At 39.4% G+C, this 27,616-nt stretch overlaps 1 protein-coding gene across 1 annotated transcript; it reads left to right on the top strand.

Annotated features, from left to right (window-relative positions):
• The first annotated feature begins 295 nt into the window (after window positions 1-295).
• On the top strand, window positions 296-27,616 carry LZTR1 (leucine zipper like post translational regulator 1). Its single transcript, XM_075178719.1, is given in 22 exon segments — window positions 296-719; window positions 1,977-2,039; window positions 2,739-2,795; window positions 3,995-4,074; window positions 7,646-7,740; window positions 7,742-7,755; window positions 9,424-9,507; window positions 10,782-10,839; window positions 11,431-11,570; window positions 12,371-12,572; window positions 13,687-13,737; window positions 13,820-13,930; window positions 16,509-16,601; window positions 16,943-17,038; window positions 17,819-17,993; window positions 19,296-19,465; window positions 19,778-19,934; window positions 20,368-20,494; window positions 21,054-21,203; window positions 21,962-22,067; window positions 22,664-22,744; window positions 25,220-27,616. Coding segments are annotated over 22 exon segments (2,376 nt in total). The 5' UTR covers window positions 296-570; the 3' UTR covers window positions 25,337-27,616.

Here is a 27,616-nt window from a genome sequence, read left to right as displayed (position 1 = left end):
CTTAAACCACCTGCTGTTTTTTGTTTTTTTTTCGTTTTTGCTTTTTTTCAAAACCACACATTTCAATCCCCCTCCCCTCAGTAATTCCTGCGTGTGCCTCTGCTTTTCAGTCCACATGTGTGGCACGACTGAATACATTGAGGCTACAATTTGCCTACTAAAAATTGAGAAATTGAGGTTGTCATTGCTATTACAGTGAAAATTTGCTTTTCGGACACTAGATGTCGCTGTAGTAACACACTAGCCTAACGCAGTGACCATAGAGCTGGGGTTGAGTAGATCGTCTCTGCAGTACGTCCTGTCTGTCTCTTCCCATCCTCCTTCCTGCCGGCTGGATGCAGCTGCCACTCCCTGCCTCTGCTTCTCTTCCTGGTATATTTCAGTAAACACTGAGATGGCTTATTCCCATTGCCAGCTTTATGCGCACGGCAGGCGAGTAGCCCATATTGGACTGGCTATAACTATACAGTAATACTGCACACAGGATCCTGTTGTACAATGGCTGAGGTCTGATAAGTGACATAAGACTAGGAGCTGACAGCACTATACACTGTCTAGTTATTGTACCCAATGGCGTGCAAGTCCAAGGTGGCCCCCAGTGTAGACTTTGATCACAGTTGCTCTGACAGCGTTGAGTACCTGACTTTGAATTTTGGGCCCTTTGAAAGTGTGCATCGCTGGAGAAGGCTGCTACCCTGTGATGAGTTTGTGGGAGCCAGGTAAGAGCTTTAGCTAAATGTCATACACTGAACAAATGATCTTACATTCAGGTTGTTTTTATTATTGCTAACATCAGATGTACATATCCAGGGATGCTGCTGATTTTTAACACTATGGGGCGTATTCAATTGTTAAAAAGTCCCGCGGCGTTAAAACTATTACCGTATTAACTGTTTTTCCGTGCACGATTACCGTGTGCGGACCGCGGGATTTTTGGTGTTTCCGCCAACAAATGAATACGCCCCTATGGCGTTATATAATATGTAACCACTGCTACTCCTTGAATTAAAGCTACAAGACACTGGTGCTGAAGACATATGTGAGTGTATATGTATAAGTGTGTATGTATACACACACATATACATGTTGATTTGGACTGGTATGCGATTGTATGCCAAAAGACCACTTCTCCTGTCTTCATTGTAAAGCTGTCAAATTACATTCACTTACATTTTCCATTTTGATATATATATTCGGCTGTTGAAGTATAAGACTAATAAAGGTCTGGTAACTTTGAGGCTGTTTTTTTTTGTTTTTCTTAGAGGTGTTGATTTTACAGCTGCACAAAGAATGACAATACTGGTCTTCATTTAATATGGCACTATATTAATACAATCATTCTCTTCCATGTATAGTGTAGTAATAACACACCCAGGGTTTGCTGTTATCAGTTATGTATATAATAAATAAAAGTGCATATTGTGCAAGCAAATCAAAGCCTGAAGTGGCATTGCTAATGTTTTATTTACTCTCTAATTCTAGGTGAGCATATCTGTTAGGCTGGGTACACACTACAGCTTTTTCACTCGATAAATGATTGTTAGGTCCGATATCGCATAAATGTGTACATTCTAATGTTCATGTTTTATCGTTTCAAAGCATATCTTATTGTTTGATTTTATAAACGGATTAAATATCTATAAATGATGGAACGATGTGCCAATTCTGTAGTGTGTATGCACTCGCCACCAGCAGTGTAGGCAGATCTCTCCATAGAGTTTACAGAGTCCCAATCTTTTCAGCCGATGGCTATAACAGATGAAGAGTGCAGATCTGAAGGTAAAACGTGTGTAGTTTGTACACATGAATCTGCATGTCGATCGGGACTTTCAGTCATTGGTAAAATCATTAATGATGTTCACTCCGGAGAAATTTTCTGTAGTGCGTACCCAGCCTAAATGTGACCACCTGCCAATCTTTATCAGTAACTGTGTTTGATGTGCATATACTAAAGCATGTTCTCTCATGTTTTACAGACGCAGTAAACATACAGTCGTAGCTTACAAAGATGCTATTTACGTTTTTGGCGGTGACAATGGGTATGTAGTTGGACATATTTTGCAACATGCATTAAACATGACAACTGGTACTCCCTTTATTTAAAGGTAATGGGTTGTGGACTTGCCATATATTAGTTTTCAAGTATTAAAAAATGCAGGAAATTTTATATTTTATATATATATATATACTTAAATTTTAAAAACTTTTATATACATTGCAGGCATCCTGTGTTTCTGCTATGTAATCAGATGTTTCCTGGATGATAGTTATACATAAGACGGTGCCAGACTGTATGTGAAATGTCAGTCTTACTGCAGTAAAGATAAGAAGAGTGGCAGGCATTCACATACCACCTCACTGCAGTCGCTGCTGGCTGTAGATCAAGATCATTCTGCAAACTTATTGTTGTGCAGTGTTACACTTGCCCAGTTGTATCACCAGTTCTGCACATGCTGTGAAGCAAAATAAGAACACTCTGTCCTACAACTTCTTTATTTACTTAGCTGCCCTGAAAGATTCAAATAATTCCACCAGATTGTTGACATCCTTATTGATGTAAATGAAGACTTAAAGAGGTGGAAATAATTTTTTTTAAAAAAAAAGTAAATGTAACAAACTGCAAAAAAAACTTGTCCTTAATATAATGTAATATGAATACATTAATCCATGCTAACTATGTGCAGCGTATCATAAATAATGTTCTGTACATAGGTATTCATCTATTTATTTCTTGACAGGAAGAACATGTTAAATGACTTGCTGAGGTTTGACGTGAAAGACTGCTCCTGGTGCAGGTACAGTTCATTGTGAATTCTATCCAAGCTCACTTTGCTACTCCAGATCTAAATATGTCTTTTTGGGCTTCTAGATGAGCTTCTATTGTCACATCATTACACCACTCCACAGAGTGTTTTATTATGTCCAAAAGGCTTTGCATTGTCTTCTTACATCCTTATTCTATATCACACTGTGTTTATTTAGTGAATTCCACCATCTCTTATAATAAATTCAAAGATACTTAATTTCTCAACTTATTGGAGATCTGTTTGGTCTCCCTGAGGTAGGCTGCCCCATCACTGTAGCTAGGAAGTTTAGATACACCCCTTTCAAAACGGTATCTACCTCATTCACTTATATAAGTTAGGACCCCTCATGTCAATATATTCACTATGTAAAAGCAGTTCATTGTATAATCTTTGGTCTTGTCCTAGTATCTGATATTCTGATACTTTAGGTTTTTCTAATTCTCCATGCAAGACTTCTCAGGAATTGTATTTCTTTGGTAAAGGGCTGGACATAATCTGTGTTATAGATATCAGTCCACTATGTGTGGACTGTTATTAAATGTATTAAACAAAAAAAATCTTTCAAGTTGAGTAGTGTGTAAAAAAAAAACAACAAAACCAACAATTTAAAGGACCTCTATACCACAAAATTGAAAAATTTTAGATATGAACTATGGAGATTAAAAAAAAAAAAAAACATTTTTCAGTGTTAATATGACAATCTGTTGCTTCCCTGTTTAAAAGTTCAGTATTACCTTCCCACTCCATTACAGACAGCTCTGCCCCTGTCCCTGTGTATGAGTCCAGCAGTTCACACTGCATTTACATAAAGCAAGTCTGCCTGGCTGTCACGCACTGTCTAGTTAGAGATGCACCTCCATCCTAACATGACAAGCTACTGCAGCTGTGTGAGAGAGAGCTTGGTGGCCACAGTTAAGCATAAACACTCCAGTTACTTTATATATATCATTCAGCTCAGTAATATACAGCTTTTGCTAATTTTAATGACAAATGGTGGCTTTTAACCAAAAATTCATTGTATATAAAAAGTATAATCTGTTTTTTTGGGTTTTTTTTTAATTGATATTAGAAACCTAAAATTATCTTTTATATAGAGCTTAACTCATCTCTACTTCTAAAGTCAAATATAAGTAATGCAATTCAATTTGCTGCATAATAGTAAATATGATATGTGCTTAAATTCACAGGGCGTTTACGACAGGAAGTCCCCCAGCACCAAGATATCACCATTCTGCAGTGGTCTATGGAAGCAGTATGTTTGTGTTTGGTGAGTAATGTGCAACATGAGAAACATGGTTTCTGGAGTATATAGCCAAGCACTCAGGTGAAGAACATCCAAGAGATAAATGAAAAAGTTGCTTTTTTTTGTTTTTGTCTTTTCATTTACTGTGAATGATGACAATAAATACATTATATTATAAAAATGTTTTTATAAAAAAAAAAAAACAACTATAGATACTTCAAAATGAAAATTGACTCATTTTATTTATGCTCTTTAAAACTCTTCTTGCAGAAGAAAACATTGGTACTCTCAGGTCTCTGCATTGTGAAAACAATCAACATCCCTACAGCGATCCATTATAATGTGGACTCTGCTGTAATATAATCTTGGCCATGCAAGCACTGTAGCAGGCCCCACACTTGTCAATATGGATGTATTTGCTGAGTAACTTATACAGTTGTGAATATTATAGGTATGTGTGTCCTGTGAGCTTCTTCATGACCAGAGGAAAAAGAGAGCCTTGCTTTGTATTTCTGTGATGGTGGTCAGGGGATGGCTGGCAAATTTTAGCCTGGAGGGCGAGACTCTGCTCAGCAGCCTATTCTGAACATTTTAAAGGAAAAAAATGCAGTTCGCCCAATGCCTCAGGCCAAGTAAGGGACCAGCCCGGGGGGCATATGTTCCTGATGGTGGTCCTAAAGGACAGGAATACTAAAGGCGTTTCTCTCCAAGGGTAGACTCCTGCTTGTAGGATGCAGGACATATTGGCACTTGTGACACAGACCGGCAAAGAATAGTGGATAACTGCTTCTCCTGATTGGCCAGTATGTCTCCAGCGATCTTGTATAGCAACCTGTTTGTGACCACTCATTGGTCCTCCTTTCTTATTCCATTTGTCCCAAAATCATCCCTTTTCAAGGATGCATTTATCTTTACTAACCTTGCTCTGTATACCTGGCCTAACAAGTAGCAAGTGGGTTTCTTCCTCTTTTTATGACTCCTCTCCCTTTAGAGAGGGTGACAGGGTAGTACAGATTGAGCTATTCTCTACCTGGATGTTGGCATCACTGATTCTCTTGAATCCATGTCCAAGAAAAGGAGCACTAGGCCCATAACCTTAGTGGTCCACCATTATCTATGTGTCAGATGGCAGTCTGTGGGGCAATCAGACCTCATCGCAGTTTTTCCTGCAAGCTAGCTCTTTTTATTATTTGGAGAATGGGTAGAAACAGACAAATGTTTTTGCGCCTCAGTTTTTTAGAACCCATTGCTGATTTTCTGTGGGAGATTTAGAGTTGTGGGAATTTTCTTTAGACTTTCAGTTTCACAATTGACTAGGAGGACAGCCATTCCTCTCCCAAATACAATATCCTTTAAACAGACCCTCAGACAAGAGATTATGTGGTCTCTGAAAGCAATTATTTTCCACCTATGGTTCAGCGCTTTCCACTAATATCTTGGATGTGTTGTCCTAGAAAGAGGATGCAGTGCTTCATTCTACCAGAACTACTTCTAATTTACAAGATGTTTTCCATTTGACCAAAGTGACTTACCTGTCCCTGATCACCACTAAGGGGTTTTTAATCCAACCTCTTCTCAGTGTCCAAGCAGGATGGTTCCTTCTGGCCCATGTTTGATCTGAAGGTCATCAATTAATTCCTCCTTTAGAGCAATTGAATATGGAGTATCTTTGTTTGTGATTCAAGTCATAATGGAAGGTGAGTTTCTATCCTCCCTTGATATTAAGGATGCATACTTTCATATCCTCATATGGGGGGTAGGACTTCCAGGGAGCTCACTTCCAGTTTTGGGTGCTTCAACAGGGTAATGACTTCAATGGCTCGCACTCCTATGATGTCAGGAGGCCATGGTCATCCTGCATGTGGATGACATTCTGATGAATGAGCATAAGGCTGCACAGGGCCCATAACTTGGGCAGTGCGATAGGGGCGACTGCCCAGGGCGGCAATGTTGAAGGGGGGAGCATTTTGAATATTTTAGGTTCATTTGGTTAAAATTGAGCACTTGGGGGGCTGCAGATTTCCTTCTCGTTCCAAGTGCTCAAATTTTAAGTTATTGGCTCTGGCTGCATAAGGGACCGTCTTTATTAAATGTTTTTTTGTGTGTGAAATATTTTATTACTTTTGTTTGTAGTGTGACGGAAAATGCACGTCTCCCGCCACTAAAGTGCAGTATGTAGGTGCACATTGGGTCCCATTAAAAGTATAGGATAAGACCTAAAGATGGGCAATTTTGAATTAAAAAAAACAAAACATTTTGCTGAGTGGAAATTACATCTCCAATACATTGAGCACCCTTTAAAATGCACCCAATTCTCCCTTTATCTCATTGCAATAATTGGCACCAGTTTGCGGTGCTTCCATCTGTTATAGATTTTACGAGTTGCAGACATGCTCATCCACTGCTTTGTTCTCTTTTGGCTTAGGGTGTTCTTTTTGAGCTATATTGGATACGTTTTTAGGAACTTCTGCCCATAATTACCATTAAAAAAAAATATATTCATGTTGTGAACCTAAACTGCTCATTGAAATTATCTAGTCTCATATCAAAAAATGATTTTAGTATAAATTGATGATAAATTAACCGTGAAGTCATGAGTGTCCCCAATAATAAGAGAACTTTCTTCTTTATGATTATATGTTCTTTTCGAGCACTTTATCCTGTTTCCATGCATTTGGGGGGGGGGTCGTTTTTGTTTTTCATCTGGAAGGTCATTTTTCAGCTAGGTGGGTCTCCGTAAATTGGCAACTCCACCCTATTAGTCTCCATACCGTGTCTCCCACAAAAAACAAGGTGGTACTTTGTAACAGTCCGGTCATTCCACCCTGTGGTAATTGATGGTTTTCACATCAACCAAACTGTTAGTGTCCACAGTCATTTTGTCCTTATCCTTGTAACTCCAAAGAAGCAGCAGTTTGTTCCTCGGATGGGCTGTGTTGTCTGCCAGTCTGTTGTTTGGACACTTATGTCTCCTATTTGAGGGCCATAGAAGGGTTGCAGAACTTTCTTCAAGTCACTTTCTGGATTGTGTCGTCATCTGTGTGTTAAAGATTTTGGATGTCAGTAGTATAAGTTGCCAAGAAGATAAGTTGCCCGAAAACTGCTATCCAGCAATATTTACTTTATTCACTTTAACTATATCTGAATAATCCATACTTCAGTTTAACTGCAGCTGACAGACTTCTTTACTTGGCTGCATAGATGAGGCCCATCCATAGTAGTGTCCTGTTTTCCTCCATGTCATGCGGTTCTCACGTTCCTGGATCTCTGACATCACTTTCATCTAACTATTTTTACAGTCCTCCAGTGGGTCAGAGGACTGGAGCTGCAGGGAAACATTTAAATTGCTTGAGAACGTGTTCAATGACAATGCTAAATAAGTGATGTCTACGGTACCTGTCCGGTCAGGTGCCATTTTCACTACACACCCCTGGTGCAGTTTCAATTTTTCCAGACAGTTCCCGTCCTTTTTTTTTTTTTTTTTCCCTATGGTGGGAGATATCCTTAAAATCTTCCTCCTTCACTGTTTTATTGCCTTTCCCATATGTAAATTTCTCCCATTTCCTTATTTAATACTATTTATATCATTCCTTAGGAGGCTATACTGGTGATATCTATTCCAATTCCAATCTGAAGAATAAGAATGATCTCTTTGAGTACAAGTTTGGGACTGGTCTTTGGACGGAATGTGAAAGTTGAAGGAAGGTGTGTAGGCTGATATGCTGAGTTAGTAAAGTAGAACAAACGTAAAAGTATGTGTTATTGTCCCTGTACAAGAGATTATGGGGTATATTTACTAAACTGCAGGGTTGTAAAAGTGGAGATGTTGCCTATAGCAACCAATCAGATTCTAGCTTTCATTTATTTAGTGTATTCTACAACATGACAGCTAGAATCTGGTTGCTATAGGCAACATCTCCACTTTTTCAAACCTGCCGTTTAGTAAATATACCCCCTTTATGTCTGTTACTTCTCTCATCTGATTGGGGGCAGGAATGGTAGAAAACAAAGTGTCAAACTGGACAGCGGATAATTATAATCATTTGGACAAGACTAAAATTTTAAATGTTTTGAACGCAACTGTGATATGTATATATACGTTTTGTTGTGATACCCATAATTTCTGTCGTAATCATTTGGTATAACTGCAATTACTTGAAGAGTATTTGCGTCTTAAGAGTTTCCAGCACCGTTTCTGCTTTTAAACAGTCCATTTTACCTTGTACGGCTGTTGGTAAACTCTAATTATTCATGATATGTTTAGTCAGTTAGCAATGCTTCTGCATAGCGTTTAACCTAGAAAACAAAGCTTACTACTGTTCATTCTCAGCAATAAAAAAGCGAAAAATTCCCCTTGCATGCCCTATCCCTGTGTCTAGGACAAACACAGCCTTCATTAGTAATGAGAGGTGGCATCCTATAGAATCCATCGTCTCGTTCACTGCTGAATCTCTCCCTGTTCTTCCGTTCTCCCTGCTTACTGCATCTAAACTAATTTTGCCCAGATAGCATATTTATAGTATTACAATGAGTACCTGTACCTGGAATGTTACCTTGTATATCTTGCTGTCATAACCTGAGCCCAATATGGGGCCTGTAATTATAGCATCTCTAATAATACTTAGATTACCATTACCTCCATGCATGTACAGAGGTGTCTTACCCCATCATGGACTAGGCAAGTTTTACACGTTTACTGTGTATTCTACACCATTTCGTAAATCCAAATGTCTGTAATGTTGTGGTTTTTGGCTTTCTCAGGACAGTTAGGGACTTTCCTTCGCTAGTGTATTTGTGATAGTATCCTTTTCTTTGGACTGTATAGGACAACATGGGTCAAACAAATGTCATCTAATTTTAAAATAACATTTGCGACTCCAAAAATATTTATCACACTACTACTTTTATTTTCATTTAATACATGTCATATAGTATGAGGTTTATTGTTTGGGTGTGTTCTAAGGTACATGTTATCTGCAAAATGTTCTTGCGGAAATCTCTGTGCCATGTATATCATTTCTATTTGGAAATAATTCTCATCTGAGTGGGCCCTAAGTATTGGAGTTGATTACACCATTATATTCACATTCCATGTACATGGAATATTTGCCCCACACACTCACTAATCCTGTATCAGAAGCAGGGTTCCTTATCAGATGTGACCACAAGTGTTCAGCATTTGTCCTTTTATCTTTATTGCCTCCCCATAATGGACCAGGTCTTTGATGTTTACAAAAATGGGCTAATCACTTACTTACATGTCTAGTGACCTGTATTTATAAACATGGGCTAGTAGAGTAGAGGGGTTATCAACACCTAGGCTGGTTTTACTTATCTATCTGATGGCTAAACCCGGACCTGATCTCCTTTCAGATTGCCAGTGGCTCGATCAGCACATGGAGCCACAGTGTACAATGATAAGCTCTGGATCTTTGCTGGATATGATGGAAATGCAAGGTATGGTAAATGCTGTCACAACAGTGCCTGATATATCTTGAAGTATTCTATCTACAAATGTGAAATAAGTTTGTAAAACTATTGTGTGCTTGAGTCAAACTAAATAAAACTGCATGTTGTTGTGGTTTGTGTAATTCCTGTTAAAATCAATATTTGTAATATTGTCAAATTAAAGTCTAAATGAGATAATGTGTGTAGACTACAAGGATATTGGAAGTCACCCAGGAGTTTGGTGACCATGAAAATGCAGAAAGTTACAGGCGGTGGAGACCTGTGCAGAAAGCTACAGGCGGTGAACTCTATGCAATGCATGGAATTCATCTAACAATGAGAGAGGTATAATTTATTGTGTAGTTAGGTAGTAGTGAAAATGGGGATATTTCCAGGGGCAAATCTTTAAAGTCTAGGAGGTTCATCCTCTCCACCCTGGCTCCACTAAGTCTGAGCTGGGAAATTAAACCTTTAATTCTCCTTCCCAAAGTAACTTCCAGGATCCCTATTCTGCGCTACCTCCCAAGCCAAAATTGGCTGCAGAGAGCTGGTAGCCAGAGCCAGGGGGAACAGTCTTTCTGCGGCTGCTTCTGAAGCCCTTAGAAGGAGTCAATGCGGCTCATATATTCATTTGAATCCAGGAGGAGCCTTGAAAGGGCCCCCTGCTGCTGGGCTCTGTGGCTACATTCCAGGGCTGAAGTGTGGTGGGTGGATGTTGCTGCAACTCCTCCACTGGGCCACCAGGGGGACCCTCTGGCACCCCAAAACTCTGGTTCCTGCAAATGGGAACACGAGCGACATCATAATGCCGCAAGATTCTCCCTGATCCCTATTGTAGCACCAGGGTAAGTCCTTTTAACTGTTAACAGTTATAACTTTTTTACATACATTTAAATACTTTAAAAACATTCACACAAAGCACCGTAGCACCAAACATTATAGTTACGTATTTGGGCACGTTAAATAAAAAATCCCCCACGACACATGTGGAGAGAGGTAAGCTGGATCACTCAACATAATGTCTTCATAAATGGTTAATTTTACTGTTCACCTCTTGTCTCCACCTTGGGTCCAAATGCAGTAAGTGTCACAGAATTGTTCCTCATATCCATTAAAGGTCTAAAAAAAAAATATATCACCATCAAATTCTGCTAAAACATCTGCTGTAGGATTGATGGATTTGCTTTTCCTACATAAACATTTTTTACATTATGCTGATATGAACAATTCAGTTATACACCAACTAAGCAATTTTGTTGTTTTTTTTCCTTCCTTATATATAGGTTAAATGACATGTGGACCATCAGTTTGCAAGACCGGGACTTAACATCTTGGGAAGAGGTAAGAAGAAGATTGCATTAACTAAACTACAGGAATTATTGTAAAACAATTTAGGGTGTTGTTATATTCTGTGCTACATTTTGTCAGTGTGCCTTTACGATGGGATAATATGTACATGTAGGAGCAACAATAGTGCGTGATGTGTGATTGGTTTTTAAAAAAATGTCTATTAAAATTATTAAGGTTTATATAGCGCTTCTTCTCATTTAGAAAACATCTTACACATTATGTTTGTAAAGACTGTAGCACTATTGCTATATAGTAATTAGCACTGGCAGATGGCACATAGATTTTACTGCCTCTTACACGGAGTACATAAAGTAACATGCACCAGTTCAGAAGGACCTACATTGATGCTGATCATAACCACCCTGTATCACTGACTGCTTTCCCACTGTCATTGTATATGAATTCCAAGTTAACTGTTTTGAGATGTTGTATATGGCAATAAAAAACATCTACTCTGACCATTGGTGCCAATGTCATTTAATATTTTTTTGCAGCACGATTAGATGGATTTTGAAACTCAGCAGTTGTAACGTGAGTTTCTTATAAATGTATAATTAAATGTTTATGATGTATGTGTTGCAGATTGAGCAGAGTGGAGAAATTCCGCCGTCTTGCTGTAATTTCCCGGTGGCTGTCTGCAGGGACAAAATGTTTGTCTTCTCTGGTCAGAGCGGGGCGAAGATCACAAACAACTTGTTCCAGTTTGAGTTTGCAGAGAAAGTGTGAGAACCAAACATTTGCCCGACATGTAATATAGACATAATATTATAGTTGTGTGGTTTGAAATAGGACAGGAAGCAAATGTCTTGTCCGCTTGTGGTTGACCATTGCTGATACTGTTTAATGAGTTATTTTTAGTTTGCACAATTCATTTTGATGTGTTCAAAAAGGGGAAGAAGGCAGAGTCTAGGTATCCTATAAACATTGTATGGAGCTTATTCACAAATCTATTTTTTAATGTGATTTCCATATCAAAATGGTACAAACAAGGATTACATGAAAACGGATACAGTATGCTTAGATAGAATTGATCATTGTGCAATAAGCTTTGCCTGTACAGATGAGGGCACCTTTTTTTAGGGTCAATTTCAGTACAAATGGCACCTCTCTAGTAGGGAGACACAGATGATGAGTCCTAAAACTTACTACGCCTCCCTTTATCCCCCAACTCCCCCCCCCCTCTCATTCCTCGGCGACTTCCACAGGTTTCTCCAATGGTGGGTCTGGGATTTTGCCCTTATTTATTTTATTTTTATACTTCTTAAGGGCAGCCTTAGCTCTCCTCTGAGCATGACTGGGGGTGTTCTTCAGCACCATCCATACATCTGCTTCTACCGCAGGAGTCCCTTCGTCCCCACCATCTCAAGTCATGGTATAATTGAGTACACCGTAGTTTTAACTTTGTAGCCATTAGGTGGCAATCCAACACGGCTTGCCCAAATAATACACTTAGCGCAATGCATGGAGAGGGCTTGAATTGTAAACTCCAGGCCACTAAATGATCTGTGATTTTGTCCCACAGTTGGATGCGTATTCCTACTGAGCACTTACTGCGTGGGTCTCCTCCACCCCCACAGAGGCGTTATGGACACACAATGGTTGCTTTTGACAGACACCTCTATGTATTTGGGGGTGCTGCAGACAACACTTTACCTAATGAACTACACTGCTATGATGTGGATTCCCAGTCCTGGGAGGTGATTCAGCCCAGCCCAGACAGTGAGGTAAGGTCCCCTACAATATATTGATAGTACCTTATTTATTTATTCTTATTATTTACACAGACAGGATACAGTGCAGATATATTAATACCACATAGGTCATTTCTTTTGTAAACTATGTACTTTAGAACCTCTTCTATGTATGTCTACCTCCTATCTATATAATTTCTACCAGCCTGCAGGGGGTGTTTCTGCTCAGAGTTTAGCAGTTCAATCAATCAATCTTGTTTTATGTCTTTGCATGTGATAAAACAAGTGTGGTAGTGTATCTAGAATACGGGTATAAGGAAATGTGCAATGCTTGTCACACAGGATACAATATTCCCGATAGCCCAGCATTTGTTAAAGCGCTACAGAATCTGCTGGTGCTATATAAATAAATGATGATGACGATGAGGACCAAAAGAAAGATTATGCTGTCAGATAGTAAACTAAATCGGTTGGTTCGTGTTGTTCAGACATTATGGCAGGATTGGTCTGTGCGTGGCCAATTTAAATGAAAAAACTTTGAGAACACTAAGGGGGGTATTCAATTGTTAGCGTTAACGAAAAAAAAACGAGCGCTCAAAAAATCTTAGCGTTAATACGGTAATTACTTGCGGAATTTCAGGGAGCGGCGAGCTGAAATTCCGCAAGTAAACTACCGTATTAACGCTTTTCGCACGCAATATTACCGTATAAACGGTAATATTTTTTGAGCGCTCGTTTTTTTTCGTTAACGCTAACAATTGAATACCCCCCTTAGGCTCTTTTGTGAGATGACTGCATGTGATACGGAATGAGGATTTAGAAACACAAAAAAAACGACTAGGAGAGGCACCATGTACCACAGTAAATGTGTGAATTATTGAGTCTGTGTTGCAGGTATGTTTGTAGGTAATGTAAATGAGAATCAAGAGATTGTGACCTGATGTATAAGACTTTCCAATCAAAAGTAAATTATTTGTAACAAAAATACTTTAATGTGTGTTGTTCCATGAAAATCTATTTGTAACATTTCTTATCCACCCCACCTGCACACAGCATTGTATTTGTATAAGTCCCTGCTTCTGAATGTCAAATTTTATCTGTGAATCTTATTTAATCCTACATACTGAACCGTTCCACTATATGACAGGACCTTCTGGACACACTATCGGGTGGCAAGGGAGTTACCATGATTCTTGATGTAAGGAGGAAATTCAGCTTTTTCGTCATTATGTTCTGAGTAATGTGAACTACAATGTAATGAACAAATCTTTATATTACAGCTGCCCAGTGGCCGCCTCTTCCATGCTGCAGCTGTTATTGCTGACGCCATGTACATATTTGGTGGAACTGTGGATAATAATGTCAGGAGTGGAGAAATGTATCGTTTTCAGGTAATCAACTGCATAATAAAGAGAGACTGGCATCCGGGCTGGTCAGGGAGGCAGGCAGGCAGACCCATCGGGGTTGGTCAGGCAGGCAGGCAGGCAGACCCATCGGGGCTGGTCAGGCAGGCAGACCCATCGGGGCTGGTCAGGCAGGCAGACCCATCGGGGCTGGTCAGGCAGGCAGACCCATCGGGGCTGGTCAGGCAGGCAGACCCATCGGGGCTGGTCAGGCAGGCAGACCCATCGGGGCTGGTCAGGCAGGCAGACCCATCGGGGCTGGTCAGGCAGGCAGACCCATCGGGGCTGGTCAGGCAGGCAGACCCATCGGGGCTGGTCAGGCAGGCAGACCCATCGGGGCTGGTCAGGCAGGCAGACCCATCGGGGCTGGTCAGGCAGGCAGACCCATCGGGGCTGGTCAGGCAGGCAGACCCATCGGGGCTGGGCAGGCAGGCAGGCAGACCCATCGGGGCTGGGCAGGCAGGCAGGCAGACCCATCGGGGCTGGGCAGGCAGGCAGGCAGACCCATCGGGGCTGGGCAGGCAGGCAGGCAGACCCATCGGGGCTGGGCAGGCAGGCAGGCAGACCCATCGGGGCTGGGCAGGCAGGCAGGCAGACCCATCCGGGCTGGGCAGGCAGGCAGGCAGACCCATCCGGGCTGGGCAGGCAGGCAGCCATAAAGAATTCTTCATGTATATGTTGGCAAATGATTTCTAATATATACATATTGACTGCTTACTGTGCATCTCTGTATTTGGATGAGATTGGTTTTCTACTGTTATAATTTTACTTGGGTGAAATTGCATATTAAAATGAACAGTATGTCCTAGATGTCAGACATGAAAGGGGATTGTATAGCATAATTTATTTTCTTGGTTCCTTATTGTAGATTGTGATCACTACATATGAAGGGGAAAATAAATAAATAATAATATTAGAGTAATTAGTCCACTTAGAAGTATTCTTCAAAGCAACTGAAACACAAATGAGAGGAGGGAAGAGGAAGTAAGATGTGCAGAGGAAGCTGTTCTCACCCAAATGACTAAAATAGCATGTAGTGCTTGGACAAGCAGAATGGGGGAAAAGATTGAGGAGGGAGATAAAGGAGAGAAAATGGAACTGAAAGATGAAGCAAAGCTAAGAAATGTCGCTCTCTAACCCAGTTTAAGGAGCAATTTTGTAAAGGTAAATAAAACAAACCTTTTGCTAATCTTTTTATTATTGTTTCATAAGTAGATGTAACTACAAATGTGCAGAAAGTAATAGGAGCAGCAATAATAGAGAAACATTTAGCACAAAGAGAAAATGAATAAAACAATGCATTAAGGAGGGTATTAATATATAGTTAGTAGGAGGCTCCAAGTGATATGATGCTGAAATACATAATACATTACATATATACATACATGGAAACTGCACAAGAACACATCAAGGGACAGAATACAAATACAACACATATATTGTAATAAAGGACAGAGGTGGAAGTGGGTTGATGGGACTATTACAGATGGAGAGGTTACCTCTGCCCCTTGCCACAGATGGCAATCTCTGTATACACCTATAGAGAGAAAGTGTTTCTTTTAGGAAGAGATTCATCCAAACGCACAGGAACGGTTCATGAAATCCAGTGTCTCCAAATGTTCTGAAGCTTTTCACAAGGCATTTAAAATACTAGAGGGTTTATGAGAGATCACATCTTACCTTTAATTTAAACCAGGGCAGGGAAGATTATGGGCAGCGCAGTGGCCTAATGGTTAGCACTGCCGCCTCACAGCACTGGGGTCATGAGTTTGATTCCCGACCATGGCCTTTTCTGTGTGGAGTTTGTATGTTTTCCCCATGTTTGCGTTGGTTTCCTCCGGGTGCTCCGGTTTCTCCCCACACTCCAAAAACATACTGGTAGGTTAATTGGCTGCTATCAAATTCACCTTATTCTCATTCTCTCTCTCTCTCTCTCTCTCTCTCTCTCTCTCTCTCTCTCTCTCTCTCTCTCTCTCTCTCTCTCTCTCTCTCTCTCTCTCTCTCTCTCTCTCTCTCTCTCTCTCTCTCTCTCTCTCTCTCTCTCTCTCTCTCTCTCTCTCTCTCTCTCTCTCTCTCTCAGAAAACTTGGACTGTAAGGGACTGATGTGAGTGCATTCACTGTACAGCGATGCGGAATTGGTGGCACTATATAAATAAATGATTATCTGAAGAATTCAAGTCCAAAATCCTTAGACCTGACTATCGGACCGTGAAGCGTGTCTTCCTTTTCCCCACATCCTTCTATTCTGATTCTACAACTATAACATCAGTCAGATATTTGCCAGTTTGGGCTGAAATGTAAAGATCTTTAGTAAAACAAGGTCTATGTGAGTCTATGGTATCTTTAACCTTGACAGAAAAAGGTGCTTAATTTCACTCTTCGTGCTGAATAACATGCAAATGTTTTACAGAACAGAAAATGAGTGAAAATAAATCCTAATTAGAAGTCAGGTGTTATTTTCTAACGTGTTAACGATTATTTTCGGAGAATTCCCTTTGCAGTGTTTATTTCCAGCTAAATATGTCCTGTTTGCATCTATTACACATTGTTTTCCTTTTTTGGCAGTTCTCGTGTTACCCAAAGTGCACGTTACATGAGGATTATGGAAGACTGTTTGAGAACCAACAGTTCTGTGATGTGGAGTTTATTTTAGGAGAAGTGAGTCTTTGCTGTTAAAAGAAAAAAAAAGTCTTGAATATCTAGTATTCTTTTCTCAGCAATTTAGCAGCCGTCAAGAAAATTAGATCTGGAACAAAGTCTTAGAGGTTTTTTTTTTTACATACTCTTAAAACCATCGTCCAAAACGGGTGAATCTTGGGGCATAGCCTTTTAAATATGAAACCCCTTCTTTTTACAACACTAGAAATTTAAAGAATAACCTCACATACATTACGCTTAAACCTGTCCATGTACCATGTAAGTGACTTTACCATGTGCGGTATTTGGGTTTTTTTTATAGCGCGTCTCTGTTCTATTATCCCTTTTTTGTTTGTAATTAGAAAGAGGAACGAGTGCGAGGACACATTGCTATAGTCACTGCTCGATGTAAATGGCTGCGGAAGAAAATCACTCAAGCAAGAGAGAGGCAGAGACAAGTAAGTAGTTTAATGCTCAGTTGTACATGATATGACACATGGTTTGTACTATTAGTTACAGCTGTTCCTATGTGTGACATGTGAACAACATTTGATGTGAAATAGACAGGGACATACAGTTCAGTGACAGAATGGCCAAAAATAGGCAATTAACTGAGTAGGCGATGGTTGTTGATAATAGCTTCACCAGTAGAAGTGGCTTTAAATATGCATCCTATTGTGATTGACACAACCGTGTTCACAATACACTTAGGAGCCAAAAGACCTGCAGTCATTGGCAGTCCTGTAGTTTGAAGTGTTAATTGCAGAGACTTAAGGAGTGTGACAAATTTAACAGCTCTCAATAGGTTGTTTAGAAGCTTGAGATCATAGTCCTAGGCAAAGGGGGTCATCTGGATTGACTAATCCTAGATCCTGTTGTTTCATTGTTATTTCACAAGTGCTTGCAATGTTTTTGAGCAATTTCACCATCAGATTGAATGCTCAATATAGAGATGTATAGAGATCTAGATATATAGATATCAAGATAGATATGTTGTGATTTGTCCTATTATGGTTCTTGAAATGTGATTGACCCATAAGTCCAGTAAACAAAAACTAGAGACTAAAGCCCAGTTATGGGACAACATCACAGGTATTGTAGCTTGCAGTACTTACTACTAGATGATCTTCACTGGATTCATTTTTATTTTCAATTATACAATTCTTCACCCATGTGTTTTCCTGGCTTACACTGTACCAAACTCTATTTGTATTCTGTGCAATCGGGAATTAAAGCAGGATCTAGATGACGAAGGTCAAAGTGTGCAGCAGAAGCAGGAGAATGCCAGCGGCCATCAGAAGACGGGACACTCTCAGCCCATGCAGGAAGTTGTCATTCGAGACGCAGAAGCTCGGCCATTTGAGCTGCTCATGCAGTTCCTGTACACAGACAAGATAAAGTACCCACGGAAAGGTGAGCAGGGCCGGCTACTCAGATGTTCTACACCGGCTCTTGTATTTGTAATTCAGAAACTTGCACTATTGTAGGGGGAAATGATTGCAATAACATGTCTATGAAGCCTAATTTAAAAGCAAGGTTTTTGGTGGGGTGGGGAGGGCTTTTCTTGCACCAGTAAACCTATGCAGATATGTCTATAATGTGGGAAGTCATTTGTTTCCATTAAAGCTACATAGGTTTATTATCGTGGGGTCCTGTAAAAGCAGATCATGGTGGGAAAAGTACATATAAAATTGTGCATCTTTTTCTTATGGCTTAATGCTGTAAATCCTAGAGAACCTTTCTTATACATGTGTGCCCGCTTCCCTTTACCATCCTACATGGAGGGCTCAGCAGATGACTGCCAGGGCAATAATATGTTGGAGAGCAATAAATGACACTCATACAGTGCCACAATGTCCTTTGTATTTGTAACAATAGATCCTACCTCAACACTGTAATGTAGCAAATACGTGTCGGTAGTTAGAGAGCAGTCTAGTGCTTCTCTAGCCTTGATGGTACATACAGTCAAAATAAGAGTGACCAAACTGATTACTGTCAACTTGCAGTGCAAGATATGCAATGCACATTATTATTGTCAGGAAGAGACATATTGAGTGACCATCTCATTTTCAATAAGTCTCTCTTACAGTCTTTTTGGGTTGGGTATTTATCATACATTTACACTCCTGATTCTAAGCATCACATTTTTGTGACATCACTTTGTTGCTGGAGTGGGCATAAACTATTTAAATGAATTAGACAGTTTTTTTTCCCCAATTACTTGAAGTGACTGCATTAACAGGCTTTTACCGTAATGTAACTGCACAGGAAGTCTGTGGGTGCGTGGTAGAGACCGATGTCTGTTCACTTGGAACATACCCTAATCTAGTACCACCGGGCACAAAGTGAAACCTATGGCTTGTTTCCATGAGTAGAAAACAATACATAAAATATACAGAACATAAAACCAGGCATCCTCATAAGTTTATGAATGAAATCTTCATGTTTTACGTTTAAACATAGGAAATATTAATGGTTATCTTCTGTTTTACAGTAGTTTGTTCAAGGCCCGTTCCTGAATGGTTCAGGAGCTGGATTAACTCTTAGCATACCAGTACTGTACAACTTTGACATTTTGTGGTACTCGCCTAAACTCTTTATTTTCCTCTTCATTACAATACATTATAAATGTACATTATGTCAAATAAAATATTGATCTTCTCTGAGTCTATGTATTGAGATATTATGATTTTCTTATTGTTTCTCCACCCTCAGGTCATGTCCAGGATGTCCTCCTCATTATGGATGTATATAAACTAGCTTTACACTTTAAGCTCTCACGTCTGGAGCAGCTTTGCGTTCAGTACATTGAGGCATCTGTTGACCTTCAGAACGTCCTTGTAGTATGTGAAAATGCGAACAAGCTGCAGCTGGACCAATTAAAGGTAATACTGGGTCTACCCAGCTCAAGGCTGTAACTTTCCACAGCATGGGAAGAAGCAGGTGTCATGCATGTGATGTGCAGTATACTTCATACAGTCATTCTGTTAACTGTCCACCTAATCATTAGAGCTCCTCATTAACCATTCCCTGCCCACCTAGTACAATTGTAGGAGTCCGATACCTAGCTTTCATCCCTATTTATTGTGTGGCTCCATATGTTTGCCCACAAACACTCTAAATGTATATAAAATAGTTAAAAAGCTCTCCTGCCGTTTTAATTGACTCTGTTACTAACTTAACACTCTCTTCTCCAGGAACACTGCTTGAATTTTGTTGTAAAGGAATCCCACTTCAACCAGGTGATAATGATGAAAGAGTTTGAGCACTTGTCTTCCTCACTGATCGTGGAGATTGTACGTAGGAAGCAGCAGCCTCCTGTCCGGGTACACTCAGATCAGCCTGTTGATATAGGTTTGTCACTGCCTTTGGTAGATTGCTGTTTTGGATGACAATGTATGATATGATAGGTTCTGTAGCACTGTCGCTGTGTGACTTCATCCAGACTACATTTACATGGTTACACTGTGATTCCCTGAGTAACTCTGAAACAACGGAGTATAATAAGGGGATGGCAATCTATTGACAAGAAGACATGAAGGGAAAAAAGTCTTTATTTACTAATCTAGGTTTCGTTTAAATGATCTGCCTCATCTCATTTTGACTTGTTACAATTGATTTATGGAGAAGAATGGGGATATGTAAAGATGGTTGGTTATCTGTTTCTCTTTTACGTCAATTTTGGTCTAAAACAGATTTCTGTATAAAATAAGACTTGTGTGTCAGAAAATAACCCTTTAAGGTGCAATGTTTAATACAACTACTGATAAGTGTGTGTGTGTCTCAGGCACGTCTCTGGTCCAGGATATGAAGGCTTGCCTGGAGGGTGCAGGAAGAGACTTTTGTGACATCACTTTGTTGCTGGATGGGCACCCAAGGCCGGCACACAAAGCTATCCTAGCTGCTCGCTCCAGGTGAGCCTTGAATTGTTATACCTGCTGGTCTGCACATCTGTTGTGGGTCTTTATTAAATAAAAGTAACAGAGCATAGCAAAAAAACTGGTTATCGCTGTGCATAAGAATAACGCACACAAGATATTGAAAGTGTTTTTGAAGTGCTGGCTGCTGCATAAACCTACCTAATAACCATGTAATGTTGTTGTTGGTTCGGTTTCACGCGTTTCATTTTCTTTGCATCGTTAAATTTACATAAAACTGTTGGCTTTGCAGCATTTATCAGGAGTCCTTTGCTGTGACCTTAATGACTTGGTATGGGGTCCACTGCAAACAGACTTCTAGTAAGTAGTTGTCTGAGAAATGTCCTGGTGACTTCATCATATCTGATAAGGTGACCTATTGCCAATCTGTGAGACAAATAGGATAGATAAGAATGGAACTACGCCAGTAGCCAAGACTAGGCTTTCAAAATTAGAACCAGTATGAATTAAATACGCCTAGCTTAGTACAATTGGAACTTTGGTAAACAATGAGCTTATTAAAATGCATTCACTTAATTTCTGGTCAACTCTGCAGCTACTTTGAAGCCATGTTCCGCTCCTTTATGCCTGAGGATGGACAAGTGAACATCTCGATTGGAGAGATGGTGCCCAGCAAACAGGCCTTTGAGTCACTGCTGCGATACATCTACTATGGGGAGGTCAATATGCCCCCAGAAGACTCTCTGTATCCTTTTGCTGCCAGAAAAATAACTCTGTATTAGAAACCAATTCACCGAGCGGTTCTATTCTAGTGTTGGAGCCTAATTAAATGGCCAGCATTAAAAGGCTTTTACTGGACTATAAAATGTGTATTCACAATTGTGATTTAATCAAATAGTACGTACATAGCTTTATTGGAGAATAAGCTGCTGAGCCTGTAAAGATATGGCTACTTAGCATGAATTACCTGAAGAATGTCTGGGACTATTCCTTGATTTCTGTATATAAGGAACGCACTGTTCTAGTCGGCACCAGTTATTAAATCCCTCCTTAGAGGTTTCTACTATCTATCCTATTTGCAGCCGCCTTGCTGAGAGATCCCCCTCTGAATTTATCATAGTGCCAATTTTTCTACATGTTAGATTTTTGCCTGGTTTATTTTTATATCATACTAACGCTGTTAATTGTAATCTATTAATAACTTTACCACCTTATTTTCACTAACACAACCGCCTGACTTCCTCTGTGTTGGCATCTAGAATATAAAGTGAAAAAAATAAATATCCTTTGAGCCTAACGTAAATTGTTGCTGGTTTGCGAGTTAACCTAGTACTTGAAGTGATTGAATTGCTTTGTGCATTACAATCAATGGTTTAAGTAGTCTGTTCTGTAAGCGATCAGTAAACACACAACAGACATTATTCATCCTCCAAGCTTCAACAAGAGAATTACAGAGATGGATGAAAAGGACGTCTTGTATATGTTCCTTAACGTGAATCCTAGTTACTTGTTCTCTGCTCCTTATTACTATGGATTCTTCAGCAACAGACTACAGGCATATTGCCGACAAAACCTGGAGATGAATGTGACTGTTGAGAATGTGCTTCAGGTAGTAGGACCTGTTAATGATTGATCCTTAAAGCTGCTATTTTACAGTTTTCTGAAAGATGAAGTATGAGACGTTTAATATGGGTATGACTGTCTACTGATAGCTAGTTCGTTTCTGATCAGTCATGCAAGATTTAATCTATATAGAAATAGTAAAGGCATATCACTGACTTATCTCGGTCTTCTATTATTATTCTACTGCTGTTTCAGTCAGGATTATAAGGTAGCGCATTTTAATTGTGCTTACTATAAATCTGTGCTGTGAGGCCAGCTTTGTGAAGTGGTTCCTTTCTTTTGAAGGCCTTACAATCAAATTTAACCTAGGCCAAGAGGTTGCTTCTCAATGGGTGCATACAAACCATATTTTATTATAGTATAGTGCAAATAATTACTATTAAAAGCAAAATGTGTAGGGATATCTAATTATCAAGCAATGTGTGGCTGTAGTTGAGTTTTATGTGTGGTAGAGCAAATTCCGGTACTTAAGGGAGACTCTAGAGTTGTTCCAGGTATTAGATTAAACTGCGAGATATGAAGACCTGTAGTCACAGGACCAAGTACAAGTTCACATTTTAAATATCCATTGTTTTGTTTTAGATCTTAGAAGCTGCAGATAAGACCCAGGCTCTGGATATGAAGAAGCACTGCCTTCACATCATAGTCCATCAGTTCACCAAGGTTGGTGGCATCTTTTCTGGGGCTCTGGGAACATGTTGTCCTCTCATCTGTCGTGTTGGAGCAGTCTTTTCTACTGGCTCCTGAAAAAACACTGGGTTCTGTGTATTAGCTGTTATATTTGTGTGAGTACCACTTGTTCAGCAGTGCCTTGCTTGGTGAGTGAGCATTGTCTTTCTTCTGATTTCATCATGTATTTTATGAAAATTTGCCAATATCGTAATTGGGACTGTAACGGAGCACGGGATTTTTCCAAATCTCGCTGAGTAACTGGTTACCTCTACACCGCTATATATATATATATATATATATATATATATATATATATATATATATATATATATATATATATATATATATATATATATATATATATATATTATTACTGCTAACTGTACCAGAACAGACTGTTGTCTGTTGAGTTATCATCACTTTTTCTTTTTTTCCCCCCTTCTCTCCTCTTGCATATTGGCTCTGTGATTTTTGCTTAGACTACTTGTCTCTCCAGCTGTAGTTCTATGACAACTGGGGAGACCTCTGTTGCCCAACTCTGCTCTACACTGTCAAGCCTTCATTCAGAAACATTGCTATAGTGCAGTGGTTTCCAAACTGTGCGCCTAGGCTCCCTGGGGTGCCTAGGAGATCTCACAGGGGTGCCTCGGCCAGGGCCAGTGGTAATCAAGGCAGGGGGACTACTTGGTAATTATTTTGGCTTAGGGATGCCTTGAAAATTTTTTGGAGACCCTAAGGGTCGCTTTGAACTGAAAAAGTTTCTAATCCATTGCTTATAGTGTGATAGAATCAATATGATCAGCGGTACAGAATACTTCTGAAAATCTACTTGTTGCATTTATCTTTTGTATGCACCTTCTGTCTATTGCTGCTATAGTGCTCTTACCACTTTTAACCATGTGGACCAATAAAACAATTATATACTGTCCGTCTGTTCTGTCTCTGTGCATGGCTCCTACACTTTAATCAGAACATAAAGACCGACCTGCTGTTTGCTTGTAAACGCCCAGTCCATCCACATACTACAACTTAGGTGCGTACCATACTAACACAATATCTGTTAACCATCTAGCTCTTTACAACCTTTCACCAAGAAAGCCGACACCTATACATTTTTATACTTTAGCTTGTATGTATTTGTTTACTTATGTCAAAATGTACACGGCATCTGACAAGGGAAAATTAATTTTGTGGTGGTAATTTGACAGCTTTGGATTCTGTAGATCTGGTCACACACTGGTCAAGCAACGGGATCCATTTCCATTTTGGCCATGCATGGGTGGCCATATTGGTCTTGATCACACGGGTCAGGTTAGAGAGACCAACAAATGACTGCACAGATAGGATGTCAAGACAGATTTAAGGGCCCAAAAGTAATGTGATTTCTAACGGATCATTTCTGGGCCACAAACAGTGATATCAGGAAAATTTAATTATGTCCCTGTGTGTTAGTATAGGAAAAAAGATCCTATTTTGAAGAGCTTACAATCTAAGTTTACAGGGGACATGAATCTGCTTACGGGATTTTTTTACATAATTTGTAATTAGCCACAATAATATAAAATGCACATATTTATTTGAATTGTATATCCTGCTATTCACATCCCTCCAAAACAATTGTTCATTTACAACAGTACTGTGATTTGTTACATTGCAGTTTTGTCTTAAATGAGCGATGTGCACATCTTATTAAAAAAAAAATCAGTCCTATTTTTTGGGCTACAAATAAGATAAGAAGAATGAAAACCATAACATGTCAGCCAAGCAGATCACAAGGTTGTCTGAAGTCCCTCTCTCCTGTGCTCTAAAGAGGAGAAAGGGTGTCTGATCTAAGAGAGGAAACAGCAGAAACCGTTTCCTGTATGTTATGTCATTCTTATTAAAAGCAGTTGGTCAAATAGATTAATTCATGCAGGATTAAGGAAATCATGAAAACATGGCTTGCTGAGCAGAGGTATAGTTAGCAAGGACTATACACTATAGCAAAGTTACACAGCTAGATGGAGATGTATACATTTGTGTTTAGAAATTATTCAGATTCATTTATTAGTTACACAAGAGATCACAAATAGCAATAAATCATAAGTGTATCCTCGTAAAGCCTCTGGCTGGTCCCAGTTTCTGTCATTCTGGATAATATGTGATACTCACTACTAAAGCTCTGAAGGATAGGTGTGTTCCCAGTTTGGCCACACACACAATGTCCTGTTAGTGCGGCTGGCTGTTGACCGCACACACAAGCTGACATCAGCCATGTGTACAAAATGTATATCGGTTGGATTACTGTCGGGCATTTTGCTTAATTTGGGGCCACATGGCAGAAAATTGAGCTTATAACTAAGCATGTGTGGCCAACATAAGAAATGGAAAGTACATATTAACTTATGCACCAGCCGATTTGTTTTCCAGGTAGTAGATGGCACATCACTCCTCATTATTTTTACTCCTTTCCTCCCTCATTTGAAGGTTGCCAAGTTGCCGAACCTGCGATTACTGAGCCAGCCTCTGCTCATCAACATTATCGAGTCTCTGGCCAGTCACATTTCGGACAAGCAGTGCGCAGAGCTGGGCTCAGACATCTGAATGACGGACCGCTTTCTAGGACTCCGTCGTGGACAGTTTGGACATTCCCAGCACAGTGTTGAAGCATTCCTTGCTGCACAGTCAGGACACATGGGACCATGAAGTTGTATCTACCTGACACATGAGCAGCTGATGTGATCTGAATAAACAAGCAGCAGTCAATTTTATGTTAATAGTGACAATATTTACTCTGCAAATTATAGCAGTAATAAGCCATGTTTAATTTAATATTCAGTTATACTGGCACTGCCATCATATTGTGTATTATCTCTTTATTTAAACACTGCTTTATGGAGAGTTTAGTTATACATTTGGTGTAGATAAAATTATACAATAGTTTACTATCTCGTCTTTTTGATGGCTGAAGCTGGAGTTATCTGCAGCTTTTCAGTGGTTTCACCTTTTTCATTGTGTTGCAAAATACCAAGTACCTTTTATTCTGTTTAAATAGAGGATAGTGTGGTCTGTCCTTGACTTAGTTGGTGAAGAGATCAAGTGTTATCACCATGTAAGATTAAACTCCACTTTCTTTTGCTTAAGGCTTTTTAAGAGGTTAAATTTGCAAACACACCCAGACACTGTTTTGCAAATGTAACCGTTATCTGTAAGTGTCCTGCAATCAGCTATGGGTCATCCAACTTTATCATGCAATTTGCACTACACCATTCAAACCCTGTGTCTTTAGGTTTGCAATGCTTCATAGGGAAGCGTCCATAAGACTCACTACAGCCAGCCCACTGATATGGCAGGAGCAGACTGTATATAGCAAACACAGATAACATAGGTGTTGTATTTGCAAAATAAACATTACAGTTCATTTTTTGCATAAGTCATGAAAATAGACTTGGCCTTTAGCAGCTGTATAGGACAGTGGACTTCTCAAGCTGACACTTTATTTTTACAATATGTATTACAGGATACATCCTTATATTTAAAAGTATAAAGAAATATTTTCTCCCATGGATGTCACTTTTTAGTTACATTACCTGATTTGTCAAAGATTTCTCTGCCTTTTTAAATTATGTAACAACTTTATGATTATAGAGAAGCGAGCACAGTAACATCAGAGTAATTTAGCAAATCCAATCATTGTCTACTACTTTTCTGGTTTGTCATAATTCTAGTGGACAATTTGTTTTTACACTAATTTACATGTTTAAATATCACAAACTGGCGTTATGTAGCAATGAGGTAGGCATGCCTCTGAGATCATGGTTTTAACGTCTTGAGTTAGTTTTTGCTATATTAAATATTTTATTGATTTAAATATAGAATATGGGAATCTGACCTGTGTTAGAATAAAGTATAAGAGAATTAGGCTTTAGGAGAAGTTGCCCTGCACCATTGTACCTCCTTGAAACTGAAACCTAAATCAAAGCCCGTTGATTTTCTAGTACCTTACATTACTGTGTTTCCTAAAGCCACTATGTATTCATGCAAACAATAGCGCTGGGTCATGCAGTTCTATTGCTGGATCCATCACAAGAGATGCTGAAAATATCTGACTAGTAGGAAGAGTGCTGTCTAATTGGTAATTGCCATTTACATTCTGTGGCCAAGTCAATCCATAAACGTGTGATGTGTCAACTTGGCAGTGACTTGTGGATTTCTCAGTTAATTTTTAATTGAAAATGTGACTAACTTTGGGATTGTAATTGTTTTCCCAACTCCCCTGCTCAAAGCAAGACCCAGGCCACATTGCATTACAGTGACAAATACTTTGTTGCTGTAATAGTGAATGGGCATAAGATCACTATACTGATGCGTCAAGAACTTCATCAAGGGGTGGTCTACTTTTCCTTTAAAGAGAACCTGTCACATTTGTGTTTTAGTGAACTATGTAACGGGAGAGCATTGGCAATAAAGAAAACTGCATGTTGTTCACAAATGCAGGGACTATATATAAGATCCTGCCGGGAGTGAGGTTACTGTAGACTGTGGTTTGACTGTCGCACAAAGTTCTTACATTTACAAGGAGCCTGCAGTGTTTTGCTGTGTTCTCCACCAAGTGCGATGGGATCTCATTAATAAGAGGCACGTTTTAAAGACATTGCTGCACTTTTTACTAAATACCATGTTTCTCATGTTTGCTGCTGCAAAAAAAATTACTGCATGTTTATATTCTGTACACATGTTATTATCCTATTTTGAAGTTTGTGGTCTTCTGTATTTAAATGTACATACTATATGCATAATATGCCTAAGTATGTCACATGCTGTATATTATTGTGACAAGGATGCTAATCATTTACAAATAAAATACCTGATATTTATTGTAAA

This window comes from Mixophyes fleayi, chromosome 1, assembly GCF_038048845.1.
Source record: "Mixophyes fleayi isolate aMixFle1 chromosome 1, aMixFle1.hap1, whole genome shotgun sequence".
NCBI classification, from domain to species: domain Eukaryota; kingdom Metazoa; phylum Chordata; class Amphibia; order Anura; family Limnodynastidae; genus Mixophyes; species Mixophyes fleayi.
The sequence above is the reverse complement of the archived record's forward strand: the minus strand, read 5'-3'. Positions and strand labels throughout refer to the sequence as shown.